Source organism: Ambystoma mexicanum, chromosome 5q (assembly GCF_040938575.1).
Source record: "Ambystoma mexicanum isolate Mex_15411 chromosome 5q, UKY_AmexF1_1, whole genome shotgun sequence".
Classification (NCBI taxonomy): domain Eukaryota; kingdom Metazoa; phylum Chordata; class Amphibia; order Caudata; family Ambystomatidae; genus Ambystoma; species Ambystoma mexicanum.
In genome coordinates, this window is record NC_090933.1 from 679,327,182 (window position 1) to 679,342,883 (window position 15,702).

General features: G+C 44.8%; 1 protein-coding gene across 4 annotated transcripts in view; it reads left to right on the forward strand.

The window, feature by feature from the left end:
- The window catches only part of SGK3 (serum/glucocorticoid regulated kinase family member 3), a 1,805,260-nt gene that overhangs the window by 616,197 nt on the left and 1,173,361 nt on the right, over positions 1 to 15,702 (forward strand). For all 4 annotated transcript variants that reach the window (XM_069621138.1, XM_069621137.1, XM_069621136.1 and 1 more), the window contains one exon: positions 5,039 to 5,122. In XM_069621138.1, coding sequence (XP_069477239.1) covers positions 5,039 to 5,122 — 84 coding nt within the window. The remainder of the gene's footprint in view (positions 1 to 5,038; positions 5,123 to 15,702) is intronic.

The window sequence follows — 15,702 nt, forward strand, 5'->3', positions numbered from 1 at the left end:
TGCTTTTTGCGAATTCAACCTATGATTGCCCGCAGGGAATTCTCTCAGACATCTTTGGATGTTTAATCTTGTAGACTGCTCCACCGACAAACCCATTGTAATCTGGGTGCATCAACTCGGCAAGCAGTTTGCCAGTCCTTTGCCAATAATTTCTTTAGCTATTTAGAAATAGTATTAACCTACCACAGGCATTTATTAAGCAGCATTTCTGTTTTTAGAATTACTATGATCATAGCTTCCCTCCAGGAGACTCCTTTTATATTTATTTGCTATGGACGTATCACTCATGTGTCCTGTGACTGTCGTAACCGAGCCCACAAATCCCTATGAAACTCATTGGGCCCTGCCGTCCATCTCTTGTAATTGGCCCATCATCACGTTAAGCTCCCACTCAGCGATGTCTCCCTCTAGGACCATTCTTTGCATTTCAGGCAGTCTTGATCTGTACGTTTTTTTATAAATTCCTCAAATTCTGTGTTCCCACTAGTTGCAGTGATGCATATAGACTTTCATAATATTGGGTAAATAACTGAGTTTGGGACTTTACGAGTCCCCCCACTATTCAGTCATCATAACATGCCTGTTTTCTGCACCCCGGCTTGCAACTTAATCCAGTAATTTGCCTGCATTGACCCCTTCTTGTAGATTCTACATTGTAATCCCCAAATTTTAGTTTTCACACTGTCCGTGTTTATTACGCAGTGCTCCTCCTTAATCCTTCTCATTGTTCTCTGCGCTTCCCTTGTACCAGTCTCTAAAAGGACCCTTTCCAACCTTAAACATTTCTGTTCCAGATCTTCTATTCCCACCTATTTATTTCTTAGTCTCTCACAAATGTCATGTCATTACCACCAGTACTGTTTTGTATGCCTTCCAGCGCTTACTGTCTGTAAGGTGTGGTAATCTCATTTGAAATCGAAATCTCAAGTCGAAATTGGAATTCATGGAGAAGGAGCTGGCAGTAGCACATGGATGTCACGAATTCCTTCTGACCAGGAGTTTGTCATCGTCACCTAGGACCTCAGAAAGTCTAGCCTCATGAATGTGCATGAAAAGATGACGGATCTTACGTGTATCTCAAAAGTATTGCATGCACCCATACATTTCTGGAACCCCTCTTTCTATTGCTGTGTTGCCATGTCTTGTTCTCTATTGCTGACTGTTTTTGTTGAACCCTCTGTCTCGGTATACAGTGTTAATAATGAAAGATTCATAACGACAAACATTTTCAGTGAAACCCAAATAACGAAAGAAATGTCGACATTTTTAATAAAAGTATATGTGGGGGTTGGGGTAAGGGATAAAAAGTGTGGGGGAACTTGAGTAAAGCGGGGGAAATGGGGCTTTTAGGGGACACCCCTCAAATAGAAAAAAATAAAACATTAAAAATGTTTTAGTTATTTAAGTGTCACTAAAAAGGTTTGTCGTTATTTATTTCGCTTTAAACACATGGATCCCTCTCTCTCTTGCAATGTGGCTTTACTTGTCTTCACCTTTTACGATCTCTTTAAATTGCTTGCATGTCTTTTCTGTCAACTCTTCCGTCTTACTACCTCTCATTTAGTCGTTAGCTATTTTGCTGCTATTTCAAAAGTCTGCTACTACTGTTATTACCACATTTTTCTCTTCTGTCACTTTTTTCTGCAATATGACCTTGCTGACTCTTTCTCTCTGATGCACAATAAACCACAGTATGCAACAAATCTAACTTCCGCATGAGGTTCAACTAGTGTCTAGTAAATAGGACCACTCATATTTTACATGTCTTCTAGAGGTTTTTTATTGCACATTTTGTATGCAACTTCTCAGAGAAATAGTCAGATGGGCATATTTGTATTGCACCAGTTGGCTTGGCGAAAGTACCTCCTGCCAGCTGTTGATGTCAAGCTAACTAGGCCCTATCCAGGCGCGATCCCAGTAATTTCAAACCATGCAAAGTATTTCCATGTATCTGACTCAAGAGTTGCAACAACTTCCTTATCTTACAGGTGGAATGTATTAGGTCTCCAGGCCATTTGCAGCCTAGGGCTTTCCTTAGCGTTAGAGAATGAAAGGGATGGATGATTGGATAGTCCGCTTGCCATTTTCAGAAAAATGCAAAGTAAGAGATTTGTATAAAAATAACGTTCAGAAAACACAGAGTGAAACAGTGAAACTCTGGATAACAGCATGAATACTCTATGCTAAACATCTTGATAAAAATAGTTCATCAAAGGTGATTGAGTGGTCCTTCATCCTATGGATTGGTAATAGCTGTAATACAACCTAGCCATACTCCCACACATAGCCAACCTTCTCCATGCTCTGGTTATACATTTTACTGTGTGACTTACATCCCTTGTGCATTACATCCTTCTAGGCAGAATCAGTTGGGGCTCCGTAGATGCAAGCAATGTCTTCTCAATCCTCAAATGTATGGGTCGAAACCAAGGGCAAACCAGATACATGTTTGCTTGGCCTTAGAAACCAGATAGCAAAGTTCAAGATCCAGAGGTGCAAGGCTGCCTTTGAAGTGGGGCTGTCTCAAGACATACCATCCCATATCCTTGCCTTTTTGCCAGTCCAAACCAATTGTTTTTATATTACTTTAGAGGTTTATGTAGAACCATTATGACAATATCATTGGGACATTCAGTGAGGTTCTTCTCATTATTGATTGCGGATGTATAATCATTGCTCAAACTTTTCTACAGCCTCAACACAGCCTGCCCAAAATTCATGCGGATCAGAAAGTCCAAAAATCTACAAACCACAACCTGCCACGTATCTAGTAGAATGTTCCTATCATTGGGATCCCAATCTCTCACAGACATTGGCAGTTGACATTGTCGGCATTACCCCTACCCACTTATGAAGAGGCCTCAGATTCCAAAGAATTCCCCCACTTATGCCTTTACTCCAGCTGGGTATTGTTTAGGTGGTCAGACATAGGGCAGAATATCATCTGCATTCAGTGAGAGCTTATCCTGCAAGACTAGAAGCAGACCCTGCCTCTAACCTCTATCCCCAGGATATACAGTGGAAGGGAACACAGGCAACCTTGTTCTGCCGGTCTCTCTGTATAGAATTTGGGAGGTACCACCACATCACTGCATTATCGTGTAGTGAAGTAGGAGTATAGTATCTTGACAATGGAAGAGAAAAAAAATTCCCCCACTCTGCATATGACTTCAAGACGAAACAGCAATCCAATAGGCTAGAATGCATGTAATTTTTCTTCATACCTGATCCAACTAACTAGGTTTTCAAAGATTTTTTAGTGTGAGTGTAAACATTTGCCTCTCCAGATTACATGCCTATAATAACTTGGGCTGTTGGGCTGTATTCCCTTTCTTTTATTGCATACAAAGGAAATACTCCACCATTGTATTCCTCCGTGTGAAAATATGATGTACAGTGCTACTTATTTTTCAGTTTAGATTTGACTGCCCTTTTGAAAAATTCTGGGGTTGTACGTTGAAAGCTTATGCATTGTATTGTTTTTGCATTTTATTTTCAGTTAAACTAATGTGAGGTTTATGTTTAAAGGTGTATAGCCCAATAGCATGCATAAACCTGTGCTTGCGCGTATTTAACGAACAATTGTTATTTATTTAGTTTTTGTAGGCATTTCTACAGCACTGCATGTGTGGCCCCTTAGCACCAGAAGGGAAAGGGTATGCACATGCAGGGTTCGAAATTGAGGGGAGCTGGGAGCCATTTGGCTCCTGCTTGTAGTCTGGGGGAGCCTGGCTAGCTTGGCATCAACAGCTACCAGGAGCTACTATTGAGTTCCCAGGCTGCTTCATGCCTAACAAACACAACTTTGTTAATATAACTCTGTGTGTTTGGGATAAATACACCTTAGGAGACATTCATAGGGCATTTAAACTATAAGGGGTAAAAAATAGTGGACAAAATGATATGTTTGCATTTTATGAGGAAGTTAGATGTGTATAACTTTATGTACTAGCTAGCTCCTTGTTCCCCAGTGGTAGCTCTTTGTCACTTATTAATGCTGGATACCCAGAAGCAGCTGCTATTAGCTCCTGCTTATCCAATCTTAATTTCGATGTCTGCACATGGAAAGAGATGGATAAAATGCAGGTGATCGGCCAAAGGGAGCCTTTGAAGTGTACATCACAGCTGGTTTAAGCCTTAAAGTGGAAGGATTACACAGAGACAGTTCAGTGTGAGGTTGAAACTGGTCTAAGGCATGTTGTAGAACTGTCCACAGATGTGACATTTGCTTCTTGGTAATAATTTCTTCCAAAGCACAACAATTTTTGCAAAATCAAGTACATTTATTTACATGGGCCGCACAGCTGAACCCCCACTCCTCAAGCGCCCCTACCGACTGCTCTAAAAAGTTATCTTTCTGGTCTCACATCCTGATGGATCACTTAATACTGTGACGTTAATGTCTTGACATCAAGTTTGTCGAAACAGCAGAGTTCCATTTTCATTTAAAAGTTGTTTCCCTATTTAGGGGTTGCACATGTTTTACCTGGTCAAGGCTACAGCCCAAAAAATGAAATGAAATGTAATTTCCAGTGACATTTTTTCTATATTAATTACATATTTATTTGTGCCGAACAACATGACAATTTGTTTAGGTGTTATGGTCACTTAACATTCTGACGCATGCATAAGTGTTTGTGGAGGTTTTCTAATAGAAATAATTTTATAGAGAACAAGATTTGCCCATTGCTCCTAATGTTATGAAAAGAGGGCTTCCATCAAGTTAGGCCTGGAATAATTCCATCTTCGAACAATAACTGGCTGTCGCCTTTGGATCTGTATTATTCCTAGTTCAGTTTTCGCCTGATTTTACCCATTCATCAGAAAATGGTATTTCGATAAGAAGGGAAAAGGTGGCTTCGGTGTTACAATCCCCTGTTATACACACCAACATTGGTGTCCAGGGAAATACAGTTCCCCTCTCCTTTACCATCAGGCAGTGATTAACTTCTTTCACATTCTTTTAACATAACACATTGATGTGTTCTTATTTATTATGGTGTTGATGTTCATAGATATTTGCTTTTTGTTTTTACAGGTTTACAAAGTCATTGTCTCTGTTGGGAGGAGTGAATGGTTTGTCTTTAGGCGATATGCTGAATTTGACAAGCTGTACAACACGGTGAGTAAAATTGGTATTGAATGTCAGTACAAAATATATTTGGGGTTTTACATACTGGAATTCAAATTTGGTATTTGTAAGTTTCCTATAGCCAGTAGGAAATTTCCACTTTAATACCTGAATGTCTCACTACGCGGTTTCAGATTATATGGGGAAAGTCACACACTCCATGTGGATTGTATTCCATTTTTTTCTTTTTTATTAAAACCTTTTTTTAAATTAATGGTGCATTGGTAGGTTAGTGTTTTAATGAAAATACTGAATGCAGTGTATGATTTGTGATCCTCCTTGTGTTTGTATGTGTCTTGTAAAGCTCACTATCATCTAGAGGGGCACCACAGTACTGATTTGCATTAAAGTGAAAGTGTTTGCGAAGTTGAAGGCACTATCATGGCAGGAAGATAATTATTTAAACAAAAGAAAGGTCTTTAGCGGTTTCCTGAATAGCACAAATGAATTGTTTCCATAGATAATGTTGTAGGGCATTCCACGGAGTGGCTGCCTTTTACTTGAGGAAATTGGGTTTGGTTATAACATGCAATTTGTTGAGCTTCTGTGACTAATTCTAGATTTAATTTATAAGGTTACTAACAATTTGGAACATATAGCATTCTTTTTGGAGTTTAAACCTTGGGGCGAGTAGCCTTGTATGTAGAAAGAGCTTTTGCTGGAAAGGAGTTTAGTTTCCGATTTCTTTAACACCTTACATGTTAAGCATGAGGATTTGAATGCAATATGTTTATCCACTGGCAGTGTTGCGGATTGTCTATGTTCACCTGTTTATAGCTTGCCGCTCTAGACTGGGCTACATTAGCTGCTATCTGTTCCAGATTTTCACAGAGGTTGGATCTTTGAGACCTGCAACTCCTCTCAAGATGCGTTACATACCACCCCTATGAACGGGAACCAATTTAGGAGGAACAGACTTTGAATTCCAACATGAGTTGAGCCCTAATATGGGTTTGAATTATGAACCTGGGAAACTATCCAAAGACTTTTATGACCAGACTTTCATGGGGAAAAGAGAAACACTATGATTGATACCACTTCCCCTTGGTACTTGCAAACACCAGGAGAGAGACTGATATGCAACAGTTCGGAGTCCATAAATTCACAGTTTGCTCCTTTTTAAAATATACACATTTCAAACTATGTACACATATGCAGGGGTGTGACTGCTCCATATTGATAGGGAGCAGGGACGGCCCTTACTTGCAGACTTTCCTCCTGATTGGCCATCCCCAGGCACTGTTCTTTTCGTTTGCAGTGCCCTATCCACCACATGGGGCACCTCAACACTGCCATGCGTGACCTATGCCATAGTACTGTCTGAACGTCGGTGCATGTCCTGGGGGCAACACATCCATTGCAGCAAGTTTTATCTTTGCGGTGGCCCCATCCACTGAAGACTGCAACGAGCGCGCACTGCTTTCTTCTGACAGGGTCCCCGTTGACACAAGGACACCGCCACACATAGTTGGAAATCCAGATGCAGAATGGCCCACCCCCTAATCTGTCTGCCCATTCTGCTTCGAGGTCATTCGCACGGCTGAAGCACTTCAGTTTCTCACCTGTGCTTCCATGGACGAGGCAGCCTGGGACATCAGGACTTTCACTCCTCCACCCTTGTATCAGGGTAGAATTAGGAACATGCATACAAGGTCTTCTCTTTTGGGCCCACCCCATCTGGCCACCAAAGGGTATGGCTGTGCCACATGGTCTCAGCCCACCCCACACATGCAGGTTTTTTGTTTTGGGCCTGCCTGGCCTGGCCCTCGGTTGGGCAGACTTGCCTGACGCTCCGTGGGTGCCCAGGCTGCACCAGGTATGGGGCCCAGTTCCATGGTTGATGCCGGGCTGCACTGGGCATTTAGCTTGGGTCCATGATTGATGTCGGGCTGCACCTGCAATACAAACCCCAGCTGATAAGGTTCATTTAGCCCTGGCGGACCCGCTCAAGGCCACTCCCACCATGGAGCTGCTGATTGTTGCCTTTGGCTCCTTCCCATTCGGCCAACCCTCTTTCCCAACAACTTTCTTCCTTAACATTCTCTCCCCTGCCCAGTCCCTTTCTACATTTCATCCACCCCCATGCAGAGATATATATATTATGCTGTACCAAGCTGCCTATTTTACTTGGTTGTTGAACATGTTTTGTATGTAAATTGAGAAGTGCAAGCATGTACTGTGCTGAATAGTGCCCCACAAGCCAGCCTGTCTGGGAACAGACCTCTTTCCATCATGCAGTTTCCCTTTTCTTCACCCTGCCTCTATTCATCAAACTTAAAAAGCTCATTACGCGGGCGCTTGAGAGCCTGAGCAAGCTGGACGCTATCTAAACAAGCTTGCAACTTGAGTCACCAAAGAATTGCATGCTGTAAAAGATATGGTACGGGGGAGCAATAATGGTAGCTGGCACCTCCAAAGGCCAGAGAACAGTGGGGTGTGCTTTTAACACGACTTACTGCAGCAGTCACCTGGCCAGAAGCATGTGGCTGTTGTGATTGTCACACCCAGAAGGGACCTCTAGGCTACAAGTGGGCAGCAAATCCATCTCCCTCAGTCCTGTGCTACTGTGGTGCCCAACAATGCAATGTGCTCTCTTCCAGCCTCCGTACTCCTGAGCTGAGCGTATGCTGTTGATCCTGCCCCTGGATCAGCAGCCTTCACGTTGCCTGCCTTAGCTGTTAATGTTAATCTACATGTATTTTGAGGGTAGCTAGAAGACTGATTGATTGCCAGAAGACAGCCCAACTTTGAAGTGTATGTGGTCTATGAATTAAGAATAAAGACTTCCTGCCAGCCCTTCAGTGGTCCTCGTTGTTAGAAGCCAATCATTTTTAGCGCATAGAGGGTCCTGAGGCCCCTCACCCGTAATACCTGAAGAGGGAAAAGCCTCCTCAGCATGCCGTCTAATACATCAGATTCAGAGTCAAGAAGCAGAATCGTCATAAGTGCATTGGCGACAGGGAAGTCGCCTAGAAGATCTAAGACAGGGCAGCCATGATCTACAAGTTCTCCTGGCGAAAGATGAGAACGCTCAACCAACATGTGTTGCACATCAACACAGCAGTCCAAGATGTGGCAAAAGAACTTAAGGAACTGACTAATCGTATTATCCTGCAATCTGACTGCATCTCAAACAATGAACGCAGCATCAGTGGAAGTAAAGATAACTTCGACACCCTAGCTAATTAATTGGTTATAGCGGTCAAAGAGATTCAGTGCCTCTCTGTCAAAGTCGATGATCAAGAAAATCAGTCGAGAAGAAAAAACATTTGAGTGGCTAGTTTGCCGGAGTCTGATGGCACAGAAGTTGAAGCGCTTATCTATGATCTATTAGAAAAGCACTTCACAGTCGCTAATGCCACAGAACCTATTCTAAGAACGTACCCATAGAGTCCTGGTGACGGGCTGCTCCTTTTGATCTTCGAACGCGGTTCCCTCTGACCGCCTTCATTTGGAATCACAGCCTGACACTGCTACAGTACCCGGTGAGACGAGTTGGTCTTTTGACCGGGTGATAATGAACCTTCTCTGCTTACCGAGAAAATAAGGAACCCGAATTGAATATTGTTGAAACTAAAACATGTCCTGCCCTGAAGATGGATTTCGAATAATCCGAAACGCGTTGGCACTTAGTACTCTATAGGAGTGTCTTCAGGAAATTCTGAGCAGAATAATGGAACTGCCCAGAAGTAGGGAAACACAAATATGGTGTCTCACCTAGACATGAATTGTTTTACCATGTTTGCTTAGATGAGTTGTACTCTACATATGCCTTTGTATTCATTACGGTTTGTTTGAGCACCTTTTCAGCTCAATTGAATTACTATCTTTTGTTTCTGAGTTGTTTTTTGAATTGTATGAATTAACTTGTGAGTTGAATCAGTTTCACACACTGTAATGTAACAGTGTGGTGCAAATTAAATCTGATTAGGTTTTATATGACAATTTGGTCTGTCTTACATCTGTTTGTTCTTAGCCTTGTGGTTTCTTGACTGTAGATACACAGATTGACAGACCCTCATGTATACTGTTCGTTAACTGAACACTAGACAAGTAAAGAGTACTTGACTAATTTGACATGACATTTTGATTAAATCAACCCTCGCAGATCAAACACTCCCAGGTGGGAGTCCTTTGAGCCTACAAGGTGGAATTACTATTTGGGATTAGTTCCCGTTAGGAGTGCATCTTAGGGCTACCGCTGGCAACGGTTGGTGTGTGTCTCGTACCGATAGAGTACCCATACTGAAGCCAAGCAGAGGAGAATGACATTGGAATATTACTGTCCGCTTCCTTAACTTCCAATGTATAATGTATGTGGGCATACCAGCATCGAAGTACGATCAGGAAAGACGGAGGGACAGGGAGCTTCTAACAACAACTTATCTACTGAGGTCTCCAACAGGGGTTGGTAATTCAATCCTTTTTTCAATGCTCTGAAGGGGTCTACTCTGTGATACTACATAGAATACCTGGCAATGTTTTGTCTGTATCACTGGAATCCTACATTTGACATCCCTGAAACAGCCTTTAGCTTACCTAATTCAGCACAATTATTTTATTTTATTGTTTAAATCGCGGACCGAACTCAAGAGCAGCGGAGCGCTATACAGAGTGTGGTTAGCCGACATTTGGGCTGGCATCTTTGAACAGTAGCACAGTACTCTGAGGTATATGCATCCATTGGAACTAGTCCTTGGTCAGGTGTTGGTAAAAGAGCCATGTTTTGAGAGATTTGAGAAATTGGAGAATTGTGGGGACATTCCGAGACGACACCGGGAATCGAGTTCCAAAGGGTCGGACGAGTTATTATTCAAGCCGGTTGGTCGATTTGCTGCTCGAGGAGCGTGTGCCACCAGATATGTGGAGCTTAGCCACCAGGTACGCTGGTGTGCTACTTGCGACTGATTTGTAGATGATACATGCAGTCTTGAACAGTATCCTGGCTTGGAGTGGAAGCCAATGTAGTTCGCGTAGGATGGGGGCAAGTTGGTCTCATTTCCCTGCTCCAGAAATAAAACATGCTGCAGCATGGTAGACTTCTTTTAGGGGAGCCAAGTGAGCAGCTGGGAGCCCTGTCAGGAGAGCATTTCCCCCATCGATGTGCAAGACCAGAAGGGCCTGCACTACGGTCCCAAAGTCATGCGACGGGATGAAACGTTTGATTTTTCGAAGGTTAGTGTTTCTAAGCCACGCTATTTGGGCCTTCTTGCGTTTCTGGAAGGACAGATTGCTGTCAATGGTGAAGGCTATGGATTTTTCTGAGTCTAAGAGTTGTGTGCAAATCCTTCTAGGCGCACATCATTGAGCCATTATTGGACAAGTTGTTTTTATGCAGACGGACCGATAAGGACAAATTCAGTCTTGGATGGGTGTAGTTTGAGATAGGCAGCCGCCATCCTGGACTGAAAGATGACAAGGTAATTGCAGAGACCAATTATGTCCTGTGCACTATTTACTTTCATGTACAACTGAGTATTGTCTGCGTATTCATGGATTGCTATTTTGGGATCATTGAGGAACGTTCTGTGAGAAACCAGAAGGTGTCCCACCCACTAGTCCAAGTGGATCTCTCCCTCAGGTGGCCAGGGCACGGCCATTGCCTTTTGGATCCAGACCCTGGGGGTGGACCAGTGCAGGACGATCACCTAAGTGAGGGATCTTCAGGGAGTGGGACACCGGATGGCGAGACGTGGTATCCCTCCCCCTGTAACACCTTTACCCCATCCTACCAGATAGGATATGTGGGAACTTTCCCCCCACCCCACTTTGCCCCCACACGGTCAGCCCGCTCTGGGAGAAAACAGACTCTCACCCGAGCAGTGTACCCGACATGTCCTGCTACTATGGTCACGCGAAGTCAGGCAATTACTGACAATCAATTGCACCTGATTTCCGTTAACTTCCCCACAGGGATAAAAGGTGGAGCGCGAGAGCACACTTTGAGCAAAGCAAAGCACACAAAGGAACAGCAGTTTCGATTCGGCAGTTAAGAAGGGAGAAAGACAGCAAAACCAAGAATGGTTCGCAAGGAGGAAAATTCCCTTGACCTTTTCGGCAAGAAACCGTTACTTTCAAGAAGCCTTCGAGACAGAAAGGTTAAGGCCAGGATACCAGACTGAAGAATCCTGCATTGTGTGTCGGAGATACCGGAGGTATCGTCCTTGGCTCCACAAACAATGAAGAGCCAGAGAGATCATCACATCCAGTGAGTTGGGGAGACCGATACAAGACTGGTCTGTGTTGAAGTCAAGGTTGCAAGCGGCAACATTGTATAACGAGCGTTAGAACGAACATTGTGTGATGAAAGATGCGAGTAAAGCTAAACTGCTGATGAATGTTTGAACTCGAGAAAGAAAGATACCATACTGTTGACAGAGTGTGGTCCGGCACCACGAGTGTGATCAATCGAAGGTCTCTGTAACTATCCCGCCATGAACATTGTGTGAAGTGAATCAAAGTGGTCCTGCAACGGTTTAAGCTAAACCCATCGCACATCCGAAAGTCTTTGATTTTGATATCAAGAGGATCCAAGCCCAAATGAGAGAGATCCATTGTTCGAGCCTGAACCAGGGAGACCAAGTGTAAACATTGTGTTAAAAAGGGGGTCCAAGCCTGAAGGAGGGAGACCCATGATGGGCACTGAAAGCGAGAACTTGTGCATATGAAGATCCTGATAGGAATGGAACTTTGGTATTTGTTTGTTACAACAGGCCATCGGCAGTAAGAGACTGTTCTTGGTAAAGAGGCTTTGGCATAAGGCCCTGATATATATGCTTTGAACTGTATCCTCGTGGCAGGGACGCCAGACTGTGTGCGAAGCTCGAACGTGCCACCTTGCCCCATGCTGTAAACGTGGGGAAGGGAAACCAACTGCCCTGACATATTATTTCTTGAACACTTTTCTTTTTGCATACACTGTTGTCCCACACCTTTTTGTTTTTAGATGTAAGGATTGGCAATAGGTTTATTAGTATATAGGCTCTTTTATTTTGACAGAGAATCGACTAGGAATGCTTTATTATTATTTGATGGTCATAGCTTCGCCCCATCCTTGGATTTAGGCTAGATAGGCTTTCAATCAACCCATTGAAGTTCATTAGACACTCTTGAACTCTGATCACTTGTGTCTGTCTTCACTGTTTGATACCATGCCTTCTTTGCAGTGCCCAGAAGGCTCCATGTAAAGGTTAAAAAGAATTGGTCGGAGGATGGAGCCTTGGGGGACTCCGCTGCAGACCTGGAGTCGGTTAGAACGCAATTAGTTCATCTGCATAGCCTGGTGTCTTCTTGAGAGGTAGGAGGTAAACCAATTCAGGACAGTGCCAGAGAATCCCATCCTGTCAGCAAGGAGTGAGAGAGGGATGCAGTGGTTGACGGTGTTGAATTGAGCCGAGAGGTCAAGGAGGACGAGGAGACCTGAGTCGCCATTATCCATGATTTGGAGAGCATCATCCATCACCTGGATGATGGCTGTCACGATGCTACACTTTGGGTGGAACCATGAATGATGGTCATTTGGGAGGTGGAGTTCGATTTTGGCAAGTAGTTGTGTAGCAACTACTTTTTCCAAGATGTTGCCAATAAACGGGAGGTTCGTAATGGGCCTGTATTTGGCCAGGTCGTCTGGCTGTAGGGTTGGTTTTTTCAAAAGAGGTTGTATGAGACCAATCTTGAGGGTGTCCAGGAATGATCCTTCTGCGAGGGAGGCATTGATGATGCTGAAGAGCGCTTTGAGGGCCGGGTCCGTCAATTGACTAATGATGGAGGCCGGAATTATATCGTCAGAGTAAGAAGTAGGTTTGAGGGAGGCAATCATTTTTGGGAGATCCGGGGGAAAGAAAGGAGAGAATTTGGCCCAGAGAGTCGGTGTGCATGCCGGGTGCAGAGGATGCTAATGTTGAGAGGTTGATTCAATGGTCTCTCAGATTTTGTCTGTTTTTTCAATGTAAAATGTGTTGATTCTGTCGCATTGTTTCCTGAGTTGCTGGTTCCTCTGTGTCGGGTAAGGGTTTGGTACAATGCTTTACTACTTCAAAGAGGGCTTTGCTCCCGTTAGAGGCTGCCGCAATGTTGGTGGAGAAGTAAGCAGCTTTGGCCTTGCTAATCAGAATCCTACGATTTGTGCGCAGAGATTTGAGTTAGGTGATGTCTCCTGAGTTAGGGTTTTTACACCACCGTTTCTCTAGGGCCCTGATTGAGCATTTGTTGGAGGCTAGCGCAGGGGTGTACCATGGGGTGGATTGTGTGGTCTTTGTCTGGCTGCATCTTACGGGGCATGAGTGTGCATAGCAGAGTTGATGAATAATTTGAGGAGGTCTGAGGCAATCCTTGTCTCACAATCTCACTAAACCAGATGATCACGTGTTCGAGAACCCAGTAGAAGTGAATCTCATCTGCTGGTGGAACAGTGCAAGATGCGAGAGAGCGGAAGAGCCACTGGCTGGAAGCCAGTAATGAGGAAGTCTAAATTCTACTCTGAAAGCAATTGAAAGCACAAGATGGCAACAAACCAAACCTGAAATGAATGAATGAACTTCAAAGACGAGAACTGCACTTATGGTCTCTGTTCATGTGTCCTGGACAGACCATCCCTAAATACCATATCTCATCGGTCTACTTAGACGCTCAATCTGGAACGAAGCATGCAGTTTCATTATCTCCAGGGCTGCATTACTTGGGGTAGAACAAAACTGTGACACTGAATGTGGCATGTTTTTTCTTTCTTTTTGTTTCATCATATGCAAACCTTCAATTCTGAGATGTCCTTCTCGAACGGGTGCGGAAACCCAGATTAGAAACTTTAGCCATTACCATTCCCCCATTGCAACACTAGAACTATGGTCGCTCGAGAAGGGCAGAAGGATTGTGTAAGTAAGGCATGCTATCAAAGTAGTGAAGACAGACACGTGTGACCACAGTTCAAAGGTGTTTATTGAATTTACACTCTGGTTCATGTTAGAAAATCTAAAGATAGGAGCAAGCTAGGACCATCAAATAATAATAACGCAGTCATAGTGGTGTCTTGCCAAAATAAAAGCACCTATACCAGCAAAAAAAAACAATGGCAAGTCCTTACCTCTGAATAAAAAAATGTGTACAGGTAAATGTGTTTCGAAGGGATTGTGTCCTGCAATGTATTCCACATCTATGACCGGTAATCACCACAGCTGTGCTGCTTTGGAAAATTTTCGGTGTCTGCGTCCTGCGTCAATGACGTCGATACGCTCCCTCGAGGGCCTCTGTCGAGCCAACGTCACCGGATGTTATAAGTAGGACGCACAACGCCCGTAGCCTCAGTTCCATTTTTTTCCGCGAACGTGTTGGCTTCAGAGATCTCGGCGCGCCTCGGTTCTTCTGATTTCTATCGGTTCTTCGATTGTTTGTGAAGATATCATGTCTTCGTCTCCTTCTACACCGCGGTCGTGATTCAAGAAGTGTCGGGATTGCGGTTCCAAGATGTCGCTTACAGACCCGCACAACATCTGCCTCTGGTGCCTCGGCGAGGACCACGCCACCGATGACTGTGACGATTGCAGGTCTTTGACGTCGAAAGGCCTTGTTGGAGCGGAAGAAGAAGCTATCTGTAGGTAGGGTTTCCAAACCCCAAAAGATTCGAGGGGCGACTCTCCGCGTCGGCGTAAGTCCAGGAGGTCTCGGTCCCGGAGTGGTTCCCGCCATTCCTCTGCCTCTTCGAGGCACTTGTGGAAGCGCCGCCACCGGTCGCCTTCCCTGTCCTCGTCCGAGGACTCTGCCAGACGGTGGGTTGCTTGTCCCAACAAGCATTACAAGCATTCCTCTCCTGCGGAATGGGATGCATTTCGTAAGGAGATGATGGCGATTTTCGAATCGCAGGGCTCCGTTCTATCCGCGCCTTTGAGAGAAGCCGGCGGGCTCGGGCGGTCGGCGTGATCAACGGGAGCCACCGAGGTCCCGATCGGACATGGCGGATTGCTCTAGCCATGCCCGGTCCTCGACGCTCTCGAGACCGTCTGAGCCTGTGAGGTCTTCTAAGAAGACGTCGACGCCATCGGCGCCATGTCCGTCGAGGGACTCTTTAGAGGCACCGCCTCCGAGGAAGCCATTGATGCCATTGGCACCGAGGCCGTCGAAGGACACACTCGGGGTGCCGCCCTCGAGGCCTGTGTCGAAGCCATCGGCGCCACGCTCGACGTTGACGCTGATTCCGTCGACGCCCTCAACGCCTTTTGTGGAGGAGGTACCCCATGCATCGGTGGAAACTCCGAGGAAGGCCCTGAAGAAGTCAGTGAGGCCTGTATTTGAACCTTTTTCTGTGCCCTCATCCAAGGATTTATTCCAGCCTCTGGATTACATCTCTGAGGTGGATGAAGGGTCTGATGAAGGTTTGGTTCCTGATGAGGTTCCTGACGAACTATTGTCTGGTCATAGCCAGATGGAAGACCTGCGTCAGTCTTTGCACGACGCCGGTGGTCTGGACACCTCTCCAGAGGTAGAGTTTGGTTGGCCTGAGTCTGGCACACATGCCGAGTCTTCATACCGGCGTCTCATGTCGAGGGTGACGGAGTACTTGGGGTGGTCTGTGCCACCAG